Source organism: Triturus cristatus, chromosome 4_1 (assembly GCF_964204655.1).
Source record: "Triturus cristatus chromosome 4_1, aTriCri1.1, whole genome shotgun sequence".
NCBI classification, from domain to species: domain Eukaryota; kingdom Metazoa; phylum Chordata; class Amphibia; order Caudata; family Salamandridae; genus Triturus; species Triturus cristatus.
Genome location: NC_140585.1, coordinates 1,145,221,717 through 1,145,240,825, shown reverse-complemented (window position 1 = coordinate 1,145,240,825; position 19,109 = coordinate 1,145,221,717). Strand labels below are relative to the sequence as shown.

At 45.6% G+C, this 19,109-nt stretch overlaps 1 protein-coding gene across 1 annotated transcript in view; it reads right to left on the bottom strand.

Moving 5' to 3' along the window:
• Window positions 1-1,102: 1,102 nt before the first annotated feature.
• The window catches only part of SLC27A1 (solute carrier family 27 member 1), a 216,011-nt gene continuing 198,004 nt past the window's right edge, over window positions 1,103-19,109 (bottom strand). Inside the window, exons 11-12 of the mRNA XM_085654270.1 lie at window positions 18,823-18,969; window positions 1,103-5,413 (exon numbers count right to left, since the gene is read on the bottom strand). Coding sequence (XP_085510396.1) covers window positions 5,256-5,413; window positions 18,823-18,969 — 305 coding nt within the window. The 3' untranslated portion in view covers window positions 1,103-5,255. The remainder of the gene's footprint in view (window positions 5,414-18,822; window positions 18,970-19,109) is intronic.

Below are 19,109 nucleotides of genomic sequence, written 5' to 3'. Positions count from 1 at the left end.
CTCTATTTCAATATTTTTAATATTCGAGAAAATAAGGTCTAGGGTATGACCCGCAGTATGTGTTGGAAAGAGCACCCCTTGTGTGAGGTTAGCCCCCTCTAGAGAAGACACAAGTTGCGTAGCTTGTACGCAATCTGGGTCATCTACATGTAGGTTAAAATCACCCAAAACCAAAAAGTTTGAATAAACTACTGATTTTTGGACAATCAGATCACATAAAGACTGCAAGGCGGTCATTGCACAGGCAGGCGGTCTGTAAGTAAGAATGCCAGCCAGGGCAAATGCGGGGTTAATCTGGAAGCAAAAATAAAAATGTAAGCCTTCAATGCCATGCAAGAGAAGCAAGGCAGAAGACGGAAGCTCCCAGGATTCTCTAAAGATAATACCCACCCCCCCACTCCTTTTTCCCCCTTCACGATTCGCAAAACACATTTTAAACCCTGGTGGGGTTGCTAGTGAGATCGATGTTATTGCGTCCACACTCAGCCAGGTTTCTGTAAGGAACAGGGCATCCCAATTCTCTTCAATTAACATTGACCAAATCTCCTCAGCATGTTTAGGAAGCGATCTGCAGTTTACTAAGCCTAGGCTAATTATGGTCTTCTGACCAGGCAATGAACCCCGGGAGGCCTTCCCCACCCTAGCCACCTTACTTTGAGTCAGAATCTGTCCGCATTCTCTGCAGCAATGTGGCAATGGGGAGTGAGCTAAATCGAGCAGATGCGCCCTCCTACAAACATCGCCCTGGAGGTTTAGAAGTGCCTCTCGTGACCACCTTAGGTTGCTCATTCCAGCAATCCCAGCAGCATGGCTGGCGCTGGCCGCGCTCTGGACGCGGACGGACGCAGACGGGCTTGCCTTGGCCGCGTCCGCTGCGCGGCCACCGAGTCTCCCGCAACATATACCCCATAGCCGGAAGTAAAGTGGAAAGTGGGCGGAGTCGCGTCTGTCCCTCCGCAACAATCGGCACAAATTTGCCGTGACGGACCGGGGACCGCGACCCGCCAGATACAGAAAAAATAGCAAGCTGTCTCCCCAGGTATCAAAGTATAGCAGCAACAGTTTTAACAACAAATTAAAATGCTTTTAAAAGAGTCAGTGCAAAGGGCCATCAGCTAATATTAAAAGATATAGAGAAAACCTTAAAAATTTGGCAATTTCGTTACCACGGTACTAAACGCTTAGGAACACAGTATCATTCAGTCATGCGCCAGCGCGCACTCATGTCATTTCACTTTTCATGTTTTGATACACTATTGCCTTCACTATGTACAGATCTGCCCCAGAACAATTTGTTTTCATCCCTGGAACAGGGTTACATTCTTTCAATTCACTGTGAAAATCAGCTAGTGCAGCAGGTTCACCACCTTCTGATTATTTTTTTGATATTGTTCGACTGAGTTTTTCTTTCCAGCCAGTTGTCCAAGTAAGTGTGGACATGACTAGAATGTCTTCTGTGATGGGCTGCTATCCCTACTAGTGTTTTAGTAATAGTCTGCCTGCCTGCTGAGGTGGGGTGTTTTAGTGTTTTAGTAAACACCCTTGGTGCAGATTTTATGCCGTAACATAACACCTTGAATTGATAATGTTCCCCCATCATCACACACAAGGCATTTCCTGTGCAATGGGTGTTTTGGGATGAGGAAGTGGGGTTCCTTTAAATCTATAGTCACCCAGTAGTCCTCCTTCTGTAAAGGTATGAATCCCTAGAGGGAAGTTATCTGAAACATTTAGATTTTGACGAATTTGTTCATGAACCATAAGTTTATCCAAGACTGACCACACAGATCTTGTTTTGGTACCAGAAAGTAGACAAAAGTATGCCTTTGGGTTGCTCTCCTTTTGGAGTACTATTTCTATGGCATGTGTCTGTAATAGTTCCTGGGCTTCTCTCTTAAGTATCCCTAGCCAATCCTTTCTTTACCTCTATTGTTTTGCTGTTATTGTAGGGTCTCTTTTGAGGAATTATAAACAATCCCCATGTTTACCAAGTTTAGCACTTGCTTGTCTGTTATTATGGACTCCCAGATGCTTTGGAAGTGCCTTATTCCTCCCCTAAAAGTGTTCTGTGTGTTGGGGGGACCAGCAATGAGAACTGTGCAGGTGTTCACTTTTTTCTAGGGGTAGGTGAAGAATTCCACTCCGCCGACGGAGTTCGTGGAGTTTTGTCAACACCGCATTCCATGTGGAGTTCTGTAAAACTCTGCGAAGTGACGAGGAGCGGAGATTTTTTCCTCAGGCGGCTCACCAATGGAAAGTTGGCGAGTACTTGCGAGATAAAATAACATGCTAGCCTCCTCCTGGCAAGATTTCTCATCGCGGGCGGTCGCGGCAGGTTGCAACCACTTGCCTTGTGAAATCTGCCATTCGCGTTGAGGAAGCTGCCGCTCGAGTAGAATGTCTACTTGAGCGGCAGAAAGCAGCAGCACTCTTTGGCGCGATGCGTAATGACATTCGTGCTGATTTTACAGTGCGTAACCAACTCCTGGCACCAAAAATCAGTGCAAGCAGAAGGACTTAACAGACTCCACCACTGGCGTAACTCCACGGAGCGTGGCAGAGCTTTTCTGGCACTTCGTGGAGTTCCACAGAATAAAACTCTGTGAACTCCTCCCAGGCGTTCTTTTTTCTTGACCCTGCATAAAACAAGTGCCTTTGGCTCCTGCCATTGTGTAGCCTGGCTGAACTGGCTCGCTATAGCTTGTCTCTGAATATGAGGAGTGTAGAGTGGCATTCCCTGCCCTTTTGTCAACTTGACCACCTAAACTCAAAGAGGCGTTTAAATGGTTGCAGATCTCCCCCCAAAACTGTTTTTTTTACCAAGGTATTAGATTTCTGCAATTAGTACCCATTTCTTTCTCTAAACGTTGATGTGTCAGAGGTGTTTTTGTCTCCATGCAACTTTTTCTTCAAGGTTGCCTGCCTTACCTTCCCGTTCCAAGCTCGATCTCCCTCAAAAGACAAGCAGATACCCTTTGGTACCTCCTTCCTTGTGACCTTGTCTTTGTACTCAGTTGGGTGGAAAGTTTCTTGAGCTCTTTAGACTGAAGATTTTTTCAGTGTTGAGGGCTTGTGTCTATGTGGTTCTTCTTGTTTGCTTGAAGTTTTTGACTTCAGCAGTATAGTTGGTAGCTTGGATACCTTGTTTCTCGACAGCTCTGAAAACCTTTTACTTGGGGGACCTGTAGACGTAGGACCTCATTTATGGGGTTTTGGCATAGGGAAGAGCAGCAAGTCACCTTGCTGCGCTGCTCTACATCGAATTAAAGGGGCACAAATGCACCATATTTATCCAATACGGAGAATTCCTGTCCTTTCCCCCTCTGCTGCCGCTGTTTCTGAAGCCTAGCGCAAATGTAGGCACCCTTGCACCATGGTGCAAGGGTGCCTGTGTTGTGGGAAGGATTGTTTTTGTGCAGGAAGGGGCACCTTCCTGCACGAAAACAACCCACAGAGGTGTTTTCCCTTCTTATGTTTGCTGCCGAATGCAGGGTCAAGACTGATTTGTATATGGCTGGGTCCAAACTGGGGTGGTGTGTTGACATAAAAACAATGGGTTTACCCCAGATCTGTGACTGGGAGAATATGTTTGATTTGTTCAGCATTCCATCCATCATCTGTTCTTTTTGCTTTCATACTACAAAATGCCATTTAGAGAATCTTGGGGACTCCACCTCCAGAAAACGCAATTCTCCAACTATGTCAAAGACCCCTGAGAATATCCATGAAAACCTCAGTGTCGATCTCCTCTGCTTTCTCAACAACTTCAGTGCTCTCTTGAGGTCTCTCTACTGGTTTTCAACAATGTTTTCAGGATTTATCGTGGTGCACCAACCATGGGAAAAGGCATCTAGGATGGCAGTCACTTTGGGGGGCATTGTGGGCTTACAGTCAACATCATGCTCAGGTTCTACCTAGGTCAATGTCCACCAAGTGGCGGAATCATGCACACCATGTGAATATGACGGAGATTTCATGCTTTACAACCTGACACAGATAGCAGGCACTAGCTCCAGGACTGAGGCTGGTGCAATAGGATCAGGGTTTACAGTTGCTTGAGGGTTCCAGTCACTTGTATTGGAGGGTGGGTACTGACAGAAGGAAGTGGCAGGGCGGGGAGGAGGTGTAAATATCAGCCAGTGGTACACAGGAGCAAAGTGACAGGGGCTGGTAGAAAGGATGGGCATGCCAAATGCTGGTATGGAAAGGGGAGTTTGGCAGGAACCTTTATAAGGGTCAGACAGGTGGAGGGGGTGCTGTTGTATTGTGGACTGGTCCACAGGATGAAAATGTGAGTCTCATAATCTACAATGGACATATTCATAAGTCACCGATTCGCAGCAATTTTGCATAACACCAGGATTTCTCTAGAGCTACTGTTCCCTGCAAATGCTTTCACAGAAAGAGAACAACCTCTGGAAGCAGCACCAATCTCCACCAAGAGTCCAGTCTAGCACCCACACTTACTAAAGACAGCAGCAGCTGGTCCAATGTGGGCCTAGCTCTCTTTTACAGCAAGTCCCAGTCCAGTTAGGGCAGCGACTTTAAGTCTTCATTACTCATGATGGTAAGTCCAAAGAGCAGGAACAATTGCCGAGTGCCTGCAGTTAGAAGACCCTCACAGTATTGTAAATAACAAAAGTGGCTGCCTCAAAGTAGCCCATCGTTTTTGTCATTGCATCGGGGACAGGTCCTGATACATTCAGGTCTGGCCCAAGCACATACTAATGTGAACCATAACAGCCCACTTAAATACTTCATCAAGCCTTTCTCCCCATCTTAATCTTTTCCACTTTGAGTTGCAGTCTAAGGATCCGTCTAATATCAATTTGCAATATCCCATACCACCATCCCCAGCCACCACATACAAGTCCAGCCCTCAGCCCCTCACTGTTGTGAGGTGTGTCTTGCCTCTTCTTCGACAAGTACATCTACAGCCATATGTAAGATTTCTTACCTCCATAAGTGCACCCCAGGACCACAAGGTCCAGTTTCTACCACAGAGTATGTTCATACCTAAATATTGCTATATAAGTCTATTCTTTACACCAGTAGGTGTCTACTTAAGGTGGCTGAGGGTTCCAAGGAAAACTCCGACTACCCTCTGTCCCCGTCCATCCCTTTCACCCTTGTAACCTAGGTTCAGTCCATGCACCACAGTGTCCATTGTTGGTGCCTCGTGACAGCAGCATGCCCGCAGCCACACATCGGAAGATAATGGCACCTTCCTTGCTTTGATGTGCCAAGGCCGAAGTTCAAAGGGGGATCTTTCCAGTCTGAATGTTGCTGAAGGTGCTTTCATCTAGAGGAACGTATTGTCCCAGCTTTGCGTTCAGAAAGAACAACCGGTCTGATGTCAGGAGTGGATTGAAACCTTCTCGTTGTAACCTTGTCTTCTGAATTTTAAAGGTGCCTTGAAAACAAAGGAAAGAGGAAACGGGTCAAAAAGGCAAGTAAAGACCCCTTACTGCATGCTCACTCCAAAATCACCCACAGCAACGTGCCTCTTCAACCAAAGCATTCACCCAACCTGTTAACCTCCATGCAGTGAGAGATAAAAAAAATGAGCACTGTATGAGAGTGGATTATTAGTTGGGATCAGCAGTCACCCACTTCAAGGAATAATGATCGTAACTTGTCAGGGTGAATCCCAAAGTTACTTTATTAACCTGACCTCAACTCCCTGGTAGCTATGACATGAAACACACCGGCTCAACCTAGAGCAATATGTAAAGTATTTATACAGTACCAACACAGTAATAAAACAAAACACCAAACAATACGAACCGATTTAGAAAAATAGAACATTATTTAATAAAGAAAATGACACCAAAATGAGAAAAATCTAGTACGGGGAACGGGAGATATGAAAAATTAAAGTTTTAATTAAAAATAGCACCAAAAAGCACTAAGTGTCAATTACAGTCCATTAAAGGACCAAGGCGTGATTCCAGGCCGCCCGTGATGGAGTGTCGGTTGGATACACCAAGAGTCTCATCCTGTTTAAAGATTCGTTTTTTTTATGTAACTCCGAATCTTCCAAGGGAGGCAAGCCTGAAGCTATAACCGGAGGTCTTTGAAGTCCAAAAATGTTATGTCACAACATTTTTTGAGGAGTTGGAAAGAGATTGCAGTTGAACAATGTTACTTTGTCTAGTGACTGCAGTACTTCATCTTAAGCCCTGCTTCTGTCAAACTCCTTTATCTGTCATCCCCTTTGACAACTTCTATAATCTATTGCAAGCATCTCAAAGAGCTGGGGGAGGGAGTAAGGATATGCGGAATGTGTGTGGCCTATTTGGGGGCATGGCCTAAGGACATGCGGTGTACGGATCGGCAGAATTTGATTTGTCACTGGGCCACTTCCTCCTCCACAGGGCGATTACAATGGCACTGAGGAAACAGTGGGGCACTAGCCCTTCTTAACCAAGTGCCCATCAGAGCTCTATCCCCGGGTACCATAAAAGCAGTCTCGTGCTTGTATAGGGCGATAAGGGAGGACCTTCAGCACCCACTAGAAAACCTGTACTTGTGATGGGGGGGGGGGGGGAGGAGACCTGGGAAACCTTACTGAGGCTACACAATGGGAAAATATCCTTGAGAGAACCCTGAAGGTATCCAGAAAAAAATCTTCAAGCATATCAATTATTACGTCCGCCACTGAGCGTATCTAGATCCAGAGCGTATTCGGAAGAATCTTCATACGGCAGATGCAGCTTGCCCCCGACGAGGGGAACAGGGATCACACTTTTTACATATATTCTGGACGTACCCCTTGTTTAGTGCTTTCTAGGAGGAAGTTACAACCACTGTCGCAATGGTTATAGAAAAAGAGGTCCCCAATTTCCCAGGCCACTGCCTATTGGGATGGTTCCCGCACACAGCTAGAGCTAAGATTATAAAACAAATTTCAAGACCTGGCTTTTATCCTGACCAAGAGAGAAATTGTGATGCACTGGCAGGCATTATGGGGACCCCGAATAGTAACATGGAGATGGAGATGTGGGCAGGCTGTGAGGGGAGGTTACTCTTGCGGGAAGCCACACACGGCGTGGGCACAATCGATGCAGCTCGAGCTTGGGACTCACTGGTAGATATCTTCATTAATCCTGAATCTGACACTCCCACTGCACCCCTCACGAGATAACCGCCAACAGCCTCCTAGGGGACCCTTCACACGGCTAAGGTTGTCCTGAGATTCTACAGAGGACTGGAGGAATATTGTTCCTCTCATAGTGCACCGTGACCCACCTATTTCCTAGCACCCTACAGGAGAGCATTAATACAAGACGCAAGATATGATGTATACAGGACTAAGTACTGGCTAATGGGGGGCATTGTTTAGTTAAACTGGGGGGGGACTGAATGTGTATCTAAATTGTTGAAGAACTTGAAATGATATTGAACGGGAGCTGCACAACTGTGAATGTAATACATGATCTGGAAAAACCCCAATAAAATATGTTTAAACAAAAAATGCAGTGCAAGCATTGGGGAGGTCATTTTTCATACAATGGGGCAATACCCTGGCTGGCGATGGGACTGTGAAGAAATGGTTGGCTTACAAGTAAGCATTACAGTACATACAGGAAGAGACCAGTTATATTTTGATGTAGAGATGCATCTGCTTTAGAGTTTCATTAGGGAATGGGGTGGTGCATGTAGCAAATCCAGCTTTCCTGCATGGTCACCTCAGTTTTTTTTGCCTTTTTCTGGACCCTATTTTTGTTGCTTTTTTAACTCTGCACTTTACCTTTGATAAATAGCATTAAAATGAGTTTTAGTTTTGTAAAGCATGTGGTTATCGTTTGTGTACTGACAGTAAACTTAGAAACAGAAGAAATACAGAGAGAAATACAGGTGAAATACAGGTGAAAAGGGAAATTCTACTTACCAGTATGCATCTGTTCTTGGCATGTAGAGCTGCAGATCCACACACTAGCATAGTAGATCGCCATCTGGTGTTGGCCTCGGATGATTGCACGTTGTTGTTGTCTTGGAAGAAGTCTTTGTAGTCACGAGATAGGTGACTCCTCCCTTGGACGATAGTGCGCATGGGCATCGACTCCATCCTTAGATTGTTTTTCGCCATGACGGGAAATGATGGAGTTAGTAGAAGAGAAGAGATGTCCATGTGTGTATATCTAAGTATGATAGAACTGGAACAGATCCAGATCCCGGGGAGGTGGGTGGGCGTGATGGATATGCAGCTCTACATGCCAAGAACAGATGCATACTGGTAAGTAGCATTTCCTGTTCGAGGCATATGAGCTGCAGATCACACACTAGCATAGACTATACAGCAGTATCTCCTCTAGCGGTGGTCACCTGTATTGGTTGCAGTAGTTTTGAATAAAGTTTTAAGGACAGCTTGGCCCACAGAAGCTTGTTGCTTCGCTTGCACGTCAACACAATAGTGTTTAGGGAAGGTGTGTGTTGTAGACCATGTGGCTGCCTTACTAATGTCCTCTAAGGGAATGTTCCCTAAGAATGCCATGGAAGCCCCTAGTTTGCGTGTAACATGCGCTCTAGGGGGAATTGTTAATGTGCGTTTAGCTTTTTGGTAGCATATTTGGATACATTTAACTATCCACCTTGCAATCCCAGATTTGTAGGTGGGGTTACCCTCATGTGGTGGAGAGAAAGCCACAAACAATTGTTTTGTTTTGCGAAAGATTTAGTTCTGTCAATGTAATAAAGAAGGGCTCTTTTAACATCTAAGGTGTGAAGAGCCCTCTCTGCTACGGAGTCAGGGGTTGGAAAGAACACTGGTAACTCCACTGACTGGTTAAGATGAAAAGGAGATATGACTTTTGGAAGGAATTTTGGATTTGTCCTGAGAACCACTTTGTTACGATGTAATTGTAAGAATGGTTCTTGTATGGTTAAAGCCTGGATCTCACTCACTCTTCTGAGAGATGTGATTGCAATAAGGGAAGCTACTTTCCATGTAAGGAACTGCAGTTCACATTTATGTAGAGGTTCAAATGGGGGTCCCATGAACCTAGTAAGAACAATGTTTAGATTCCACACCAGAGAGGGTGGTAATCTGGGAGGAATAATTATTTTAAGTCCTTCTATGAAGGCTTTGATTGCAGGGACTCTAAAAAGTGACAAGTGTTGTCGGTTTTGTAAGTAAGCTGCAAGTGCTGCTAGATGCAGACGTATGGATGAGTATGCTAAGTTACATCTTTGTAAATGTAGTAAGTAGCAAATGATGTTCTGGATGGAGGCATCCAGTGGGTGTATTTGATTGTTAATGCCGTATATGGCAAATCTTTTCCATTTTGCAGCATAGGAAGATCTAGTAGTAGATCTTCTGGCTTCTTTGATAATGTTCATGCAGTCCGGTGGAAGGTTAAGGTAACCAAACTCTAGGACTTCAGGAGCCAGATCGCCAGATTCAGTTGATCTGGATTTCTGATTTCTCCATGGTTCTGTGTTATTAAGGATGGGGGAGAGATGTCGTTTTTGGTGTGGAACTAGTGAGGGTTACAATAGTGTTGTGTACCACGGTTGGCGTGCCCCTGTGGGAGCTACTAGGATCAGTGTGAGAGATTGTTGCCTGAGCTTGCGTACCACTAGTGGAATCAGTGGGAGTGGCGGAAAAGCGTATGCAAATCTGCCTGACCAGTTCATCCATATTGCATTGCCTTTCGACTCCGAATGTGGAAACCTGGCTGCGAAGTTTGGGCATTTTTGCGTTTTCGTGTGTGGCGAACAGATCTATGTCTGATTGGCCCCACGTTTGGAAAAAGGGTAATAGAACTTGGGTAAGTAGTTCCCACTCATGAATCTGTTGTGTCTGTCGACTTAACAGATGCGCAATACTCCTGCGAGTAGGTATATGTTCTGAGGAATGGCCCATCTCCAAATGTTCTGTGTGAGCTGGGACAGCTGCAGAGAATGTGTGCCTCTTTGTTTTTGTATGTAATACATGGCTGTCATGTTGTCCGTCCGGATGAGGACAGCCTTGTTCTGTACATGTAGTTGGAAGGATTTTAGTGCTAGGATTATTGCCAGCAGTTCTTGGTGATTGATATGGAGCACTTTTTTGTTGAGTGGTCCATTTGCCCTGAGTTGTGTGTCCGAGGAGATGGGCTCCTCCAGCCTGTGAGTGATGCGTCTGTCGTCAGCACTATCTGTGGAAGAGGCTCGAAGAACGGCCACCCTTTGGACAAGTTTGTTATGTTCCACCACTGTAGAGAGCGATGTGTGCAGCTGTCCACCAACACCAGATCTGTAAGTTGTCCTTGAGCCTGGTTCCACTGACGTGCTAGACATTCCTGTAAGGGACACATTTGAAGTCTCGCATAAGGCACAATGAAGATGCAAGATGCCATCATGCCTATGAGTTGCATGAACACTCTGGCTGGAAGAGAGTGTTGGTCTTGAAATTTTGTGATAAGAGTTTGTATACTGGCTATCCTGGCTGGACTGGGATATGCTTGCGCTGTGGAGGTGTTTATTGTGGCTCCTAGATATTGGTGTATATGAGAGGGCTGGAGATGCGACTTGGTGTAGTTGATCGTGAACCCCAAGTTGTGTAACATTTGGATGGTTTGGTGAGTGTGTAGAACACATTGTTCGAATGACTTGGCTTTTATTAGCCAGTCATCTAGATATGGGAAGACATGAATTTGTTGTCTTCTGAGATGTGCTGCTACTACAGCAAGACATTTCGTGAATACTCTGGGTGCGGTGGTCACTCTGAATGGAAGGACTCTGAACTGGTAGTGTTTTCCGTCCACTACAAACCTTAGGTACATCAAGTGAGCAGGATGTATGGGAATGTGGAAGTAGGCGTCCTTGAGATATAGTGTGGCAAGGAAATCGCCTTGTTGCAGCAGCAGGAGTACTTGTTGAAGAGTGATCATATGGAAATGATCTGAGTGTATATACAGATTTAGGGGTCTGAGGCGAGTATTGGTCTCAGTGTCCCGTCCTTTTTGAGTATTAGGAAGTACAGTGAGTAGACCCCTGTTCCTTGATGCTCTAAGGGAACTGGTTCTATTGCGTGCTTTTGAAGCAGTGAGAGAACCTCTTGTTTGAGGAGCGCAAGATGGTGTGCGGACATTGAATGCTGTTTGGGTGGTATGTGTGGTGGGGTAGTTGTAAGTTCCAGGCAGTAACCATACTGGATAATTTGTATTACCCACCTATCTGTTGTGATGGAATTCCAGACAGGTAGGAACTGTGTTAATCTGCCCCTGACTGGAGTGGAATGGTCTGGGGGGAGCGGAGGAAAGGCACGGTTTTGTGGCGGAGGAGGTGCGAGTGTTATTACCTCGACCTCTTCCTTTACTGTTGTTTCCTCTGTATCCGCCTCTAAAATATCCTCTACTGAGGGATGTTTGTGTAGTGGCTTTAAATGAAGATGAGGTGTTTGCGCCCATGTTTTTGGAGGTTCCTCTATAGAAGGAGCGACAAAAGGAGCCACTTGTTTGTGGAGACTGTAACGCTCCCATGGACTTAGCAGTCTCGGTGTCCTTCTTCATTTTTTCAAGTGCAGTGTCCACAGCCGGGCCAAAAAGTTGTTCTTGGTTGAACGGCTGGCTGAGTATGGTAGTCTGGACCTCCTGCTTAAAGCCTGAAATGCGTAGCCAGGCATGTCGTCTAAGGAGTACACTGATGTTGATTGATCTAGAGGCAGTGTCTGCTGCGTCAAGTGCACATTTAATTGACGCATTTGAAATTAGGTTGCCCTCTTGGATAAGGTCATTTGCCTGGGTTTTATATTGGTCAGGCAGATGCTGCAATAGATTTTCCATCTGGTCATAATGCGCGCTGTCATATCGTGCCAGCAGTGCTTGTGTGTTGGCAATACGCCAGTGATTGGCTGCCTGTGCTGCTACCCTTTTGCCAGAAGCTTCCTGAAATTTTGATTCTTTATCGAGGGGTGGCGCATCCCCAGAGGTCTGGGAGTTAGCGCGCTTTCTAGCATTGGAAACGACTAGAGAATCCAAAGGCAACTGTCCCTTGATGTAAGTAGAATCTTGAGGGGCAGGTCTATATTTCTTATCTATTCTATGGTTAAGAATCCTGTCACGTACGGGATCTTTAAACACTTCAGGGGCATGCTTAATGACTCCTTTGATCATTGGTAATATTTGCACTGACTTTTGGGATTGTTCAAATGTATCTAATACGAAGTCTTCCTCTGGTGCGTCTGAGTGCATTGTGACACCATGGTAAACTGCAGCCCTATTTAATAATTGTCCAAACCCAAGGTGATCATCTGGAGGAGATGGTTTTGAGGGATATGGCTGTGGGTCTGCTAGGTCTGTTAGCTCTGTTGGGATAGGGTATGCCCAATCATCTTGTAGTGAGGTATCTGGATCCGTGAACGGGTCATTCGGATAATCCCCCCCCCAGGTCATCATCATCTGGAGGTGGTGTATGTGTTGGGGAAGTTAGAGGTAAGGGTGATTTAGGCTTAGGAGTTGGGTTAGAAGGAAGTATAGGAGAAGGAGGCATAGGTGATGTGGCAGAGTCATTCTTCTGTACAGGAACTGGAGCAGGTGGTGTGTCCAGCTTCCTCTTTTTACATGGCACAGCCGTGACATGTCCTTTTTTGGGGTTTATATAAATCTTTTATTGCTTTGGATCGATAGGATCTGGGTGAAAAAGTTCTTGTTCCTCGGGAACCGGTTTTGGTGCCGATTTTTTCGGTTCCGAGCGAGGCGGAGGTTGATCCTTATGGTCTTTGGCCTTAGGAGGCATATAAGAGTCCTTAGGCTTCTGTTTCGGTGCCGAGGATGTTGCTTTCGGAGCCGAAACGGGATCTTTAGGCTTGGAAACGTTCGAAGCCAGGTTATACATGGGCCTCGGGGTCGTTTTGGAGGTGGAAGGCGTCGGAGCTGATTTCGGAGCCGAGTGTTCCTTTGGCTTCGGTGCCAAAGGCGCCGGCGGGACAATTACATGAGGTTTGCTCGGTCCCGAGCTACCGGTAGGCTTGTTCTTTTTCTTCGGAGCCGAGCTCGGAGGCAGGGCTTCTGAAGGATGTTTTCGGTCGCGACTGGGGCCAACAGGCGAAGTTTTGACCACTTCCTTCGGTTTTGGAGGGGTTGGGGTAGGGTCGGTAGTACTCACTCGTTGCCCAGGAGTGATGGGGTCGTCTAAGTCATCTGCCTCTGACACGATTTCGAGAGCTTTGGAAACTTCTTCCGGGATATCGGGGCCTTCATCAAAGATGTCCTCTGGTTCCGGAGCTGGTCTCTGCGCCATGATGTGTCGTCGAGCCCTTCGATCCCAAATAGTCTTTTTCGATCGAAAGGATGCGCAGGCTGGACAGCTGGACTCGTCGTGTTCAGGTGATAGGCACAGATTGCAGACCTTGTGATGGTCACTGTGCGGGAACTTTGCTCCACACTGGGGGCATTTCTTAAATGGCGTCCTTTCCATGAGCCGTAGGCCTTACGGCGTGGATAGGCACAGCGGACCGCGTCGACGACCGGTATCGAGCCGATGAAGTCGCGTCGAAGATGAATCCAATGATTTTTTGGAAGTTTTGCATTTCGAAAAAGTTTGAAATTGAGATTTCGAACCGGAGCGGAAAAGTTGCATCCGAACCCAATGGCGGAAAAAAACAATCTAAGGATGGAGCCTATCTCGTGACTACAAGGACTTCTTCCAAGACAACAACAACGTGCAAGCATCCGAGCCCAACACCAGATGGCGATCTACTATACTAGTGTGTGATCTGCAGCTCATATGCATCAAACAGATAAGTTTTAATTGGTTTGCGGAATCACGTATGATTGAGCTCTGCAGGAATAGCAAATGGTATAGTGTTCCAACGCTGAGCAGTGACTACAGAGAATGCCTATTTTCCTGCATGCCTTCTGTGGGATCTTGATTGTTTTACCAACAGAGCATCTGAAGACCGGAGGTGCCTGCTAGGACAATATTTGGTAAATAAAATATGTTGCATTGTTGAGTGGACCAGACTATAAACACGGTTTATAGTTAGTTCCATATTTATAGTTAGGTTCTCCACCACGAAGCATGGTTAAATTGCCTTATCACAGATTGAAATAGTTAACTTACCGGCAAATCCCTAGCATAAGGCTTAGGAAACAGACCCATGGCCCGAAGGTAAATGCCATTTGTGGACTGTAGTGCATATGGTGTGGTCCATAGGGTAGGTCTGTAAAATATGGCTTCTTTATTTATTTATAGGTTTTTTAGAGCGCCTGAATCACCCTCGAAGGGGTATCTCTGTGCTGTGGCAATGCTACGAGAAGGCAGACGGCACAGGTGAGAACAGAGCTGTCTTAAGAATCTTTCTAAACTGGAGATAATTGGGGCATTGTCTCAGGTGGGTGGGGAGCTGATTTCAATAAAGGGGAGCAAGGTAGGATAAAGCTTTCCTGCCCAACCTTGATTTCCTGACCCGAGGTACCTGGAGAAGAGATTTAGTTCCAGAGCACAGGGTCCTGGAAGGGACATAGTGAATAAATTTCTCAGCAAGGTAGGAGGCTTTAAACTTAATACACTTGCGCACCGGGAGCCAGTGAAGCTGTTGGAGGAGAGGAAGGGAGGCAGTTCTAGGGGGGGCATTCAATTCAAGGTGCGCCGCGGTGTTCTGAACTTCTTGCAACCTGCACAACGAGGACTCATTAGCTGAGACCAGGAGAGCGTTGCAATAATCTAAGCAGTTTAGTACCATTGTCTGTATGAGGATTTTACTTGTGGATTCTGGGAGAAAAGGAAAAGCTCGCCGTAACAGACCCAGCACATGAAAGCAGGAGCCAGCGGTATAGGCTGCATGCTCCTTCATGGTCAGTGACTGATCTAGGCGGATGCCCAGATTCTTCACAAGACTCTTTGGTGCAGGAGGAGCACCAAGATCCACCGGCCACCAATCCGGTGTCCAAACCAAAGGTGCCTCTCTGAAAAGCATAATCTCGGTCTTCCATACATTGAGTTGGAGAAAATTACTCCTCATCCAATTGGAAATAGCTGTCATTCCAGAAGAGAAGGTAGACTGAACTCAAGGAGTGGATTTGTTGAATGAAAAGAGAAGCGGAGTATCGTCAGCGTATGAAATAGGAGTGAAACCGCAGGTCCTAAGGAGGTTGGCCAGGGGAACGACATATATGTTGAACAAGGTGAGGCTCAAACATGAGCCCTGTGGCACTCCCTTGGTCAGCTCCATGGACTTTGACCAGAAAGGGCCTAAGTTAATAGTCTGAGAGCGGGAGGAGAGAAAACTTGTCATCCACTGAAGGGCTGGTCCTCTGAGTCCAATTTCCTCCAGTCTCCTGAGCAAGATCTTGTGAGAGACCATGTCGAATGCGGCAGAGAGGTCCAACAGCACAAGTAGCGTTAATTGGCCTCTCATGTGTAGCCTGACTGCACCAGCCTAAAAACTTGCTATCAAATGAACCCATTTTGACAGGCAGGGAAAGTCTGATTTTAAATATTAATAAGTCACTCCTAAGTACCTCTTGTCGCCCACAAGGTAAGGTGTTTGATATTTAAAAGTGGTTGTGTTGTGGGAGGGTGTGTTGTTATCTTGTTTCATTATGTGTACTGTACTGTGTAACACTACTCTGGGTGTTGCGGCACAGTTCCAGGATTCATTGGTTCGAATGTAAGTTGGCCTGTGTGGGAACGGAGCCGGACAGCTGTCTGCCGCTATTGTTGCATCTGGATGTGTACAAACAAAATTTCAATAAAATAATTTCTGATATTTAAAAGTCGAACATGAGCAAAATTAAATTTGGCAAGTGTCTGCAGTAAATAGACCACAAAGACCTATTTTCACTGCCAGAGCTGTAGCTGGATCCAAAGTGCAGATTATAAACTTTAATCTGTAACTTTCAAAAGGAAAAGGCTAAAATAGTTATTTAAAGACTAATTGCCATATTTATTAATAGATCAATTATTGGTGAAGGAGGATTTTTAATATTTATTTAGGAAAAGTAACTTTCTGAAAGATACCATTTCTGTATCTGAAGCTCCTTGTTGCTAATTTATGTCAGCCTATCAGCTGCTGCACAAATGTTTGACCTTCCAGAGCCCAACATTGGCTTAGGCGACCGGATGGACTGGATGTGGGGCATTTGATACATATGAGCCCAGGACGAACACTTGGGATGTTTGCTGGGAGGTCATTAACTTGAAATGAACAGAGCTTAGTGTAGGGAGAGACCGGAATAAATGAAAGTTTTTATTCCCAGGGTCCACCCTATGCAGGCGGGCTCAGAACACATTGGGGGAAAAACTACCCTGAGAGCTGGGTTGAAGTGGACCCAAGGCATGGATCTGCTCATTTCCCTTGTCATACCCCTGGTAGGACACCAGAGCCCTGCACAAGGAAGAAAGGGTTTCCCCAAATTGGATTTTAGGAGTGAGTGATACTGTAGGTTTGTGAGCACTAAGGCAAACAGTAGCTACTGATAAAGCAGGAAGCGTTGCCCCTGGGAACATTTACCCCTTTGGTTATGGAGGAGCCATGAGTCACCGCCATCCACTAGCTTGTCCCAACCATAAATGCAGCATTAACAACATACCCTCCTCAGAACACTTTCTTAACCTGCTGTCGGTAGTCTGAGAGGTGCCCTAAAGGACTTGACATACCTCCTCCTGTACCAAAGGCAAACCAGTGGATTCCAAGGGCCAGTTGGCCGACCTGTGTAGCCCATAGACAGAACAAGCTGCAAAAGGTATGTTTCCTGAAGTGACCAGCTGACTAGTACTAACTGGACCTGTACTGGAGCTTGCTGGTGGCCTCTGCTGGAGTGAGCCCCGACCCCAAAATTATGTCCCTGAGGTCATGGGATACTTAGAAGTAAAAAATGAGCTATTCCAGTAGTCCTAAAAAGTGGTGTGGTAACCTACAAAGGATAATAAGGTGTTATATTAATAGAACTTCCTCCTCAGATACCAGGGTGAATGATCTGGTTTGGACCTCCTGTAGAAAAAACTCAGAAAAAAGCCTGCATAGTGTGGCGCCTGTTTGTGCGAAGCTTCACAGGAAGTTGGTTTCATGGTGAAGATGGAGATCTCATGATCTCAAAACCCTGAATCCTCAGCGAGCATCTACCCTGTCTTATGCTAGAAGAATCATTTCCCCTCAAAACAGGGGACCTTTTTCCCTTCCACATCCAACATCTTGTAAGGATTGAGGATGTAAGCCAGTCCTTTCTATGTTCCCTAAGGCTCCTCATGAAGTGTCCATCCCGCAGCATTTAGAATGCTTAAAATTTACTAGGACTGGATGGCATCTCATTAGCCATGCCTGGTGTGCAGAATAGTGTAGACACCTTCAACATCACCAAACTTTTACCCTGAGCATCTAACCTAGCTAAAGGTGAATTACTCCTGTGGAAAAGCAATGCCTGCTAGAAAACTTTCCTTCAGGACTTTACAATAATCGTTTTTTGTCACCGGCCACTCTGTTTTTATCTTTCGGTCATCACAGGTGTTTAGAAGATCACTGCTGTACTAAAAACGTTTGTGGCACTGGGAAGGTACTCCCTGGCACATGGAGGTAGAGGGTTTTCACAGTGACATTTTGTGGGATCATCTGGGATTTCCTTGCAATGAGTGGGTCGAGTGGGTGCCCGGCGTTCCTCCCTGGAAATAAGGTAAGGGTGGCATTTTTGGTTCACCTCCTGAAACTATACTATAGATTCCCATGTTTTGAGTGAAGAGTGACCAGACATCTGTCTTGCTTCATGGCTATTAAAGACTGCTGCCAACAATATTGGCAAACAATGATACCAGGGTGGCATTGGGAGGATAAGGTCACCAGGAATAAGAGTCTATGAAAGCAAATGCACGTCTGAGGTGTCATTTCTTTCACTCCATTCGCTACAACCAGAACAAACAGATCTGGGATTGGTGGAAATTTTAGAAACATGATGTTTAGTAGTTATAGTACCAGGACACCCCTTTATTGGATAAATCCAAACTCTATACATTTTTATTCAGTCAGTCATGTAGGTTTTTGTCTGATATGGCTTAGCCACACATGACACTTATTATCCTTTCTATCCTATCCCCTCACCCAGTTGAAAAGCATTCTCTGAACGTCAGAGTACACTAGAATGGGTTATTCGGTAGATACATTTTTTAAGAGGTATGACACTCATAACCATCTACTTACTTTACTAAAATAAAAATGTAGATTTATGGTTAAAAGCTAATTTTGATAGCAAGAATCTGGCATCAAACTGAATTCACTTTTTTTGCCGAATTTATTATGATTGATTTGTTTTTGATACTCTACGAACCATCTCCCCTCTAACCATGACTGCAAGACACAAAGTACTGCAAGCTGAACAGGGTTACCGGGCGAGGGTGGTGAGTTGGGGGTAGAGTGCTTCAAGAACTTTCTTGCAAGTGAAGCCAGCCTGTCAAGCTTCAGAATGATTAGGGGTGGTGTTTGAAGGCGAAGCAAGGAAATATCTATTCTCATCTGTTTATATTTGAATGTTTATTTGTAGACAGATAGCCTGATACAACAAAGGAGGTTTTTTGCATACACACAGGAAGATTACCTTTGTGGAGCAAAGCAGTAATGCGATCTTTGATGCCCTTCTGGCTTGAACTGGATCCCAAGCATGCACATAATGGAGGTCACAGAGTCTCTTAGCAACCACTTATGGAGCATTCAGAGGCAGCTGCTGAATTTTCACTAGAAACAAACACCTGAGCTCACAAAATGAAATGTCACCTCTATTAATTCCACGTGCATTACTGATGCACGCCCCTTCTTACAGACCCAACTCCACAGCTGTCTGAGAAATACAGCGACTCCCACATGCGTCCAGAGAAAAACGCAGAATTTTAGACCCAAATGTTAAATACCTGTCTTGTCAACTTCGGGCAGAAGGCGCAAGAAAATGGGGCGAGCATAGGGAGGCAGCACTCTCTGCAGTTGCTGGTACACTGTGCTTGTGTTGAGCTTCGCTTCTGGATCTGCAATCGCTGCCATGCCGGCTTTCCCTTCCACCCCTAAAAGAAATACATTGGAACAGGAATTAGGATTCAGACAGTGTTCTCCACTATACACGTAGATCACAAAATGGAGTACAGAGAAAGATCAGCTTGTCCTGGAATGCACAAACTCATGGAAAGGGCAGTGGAACTTAGCA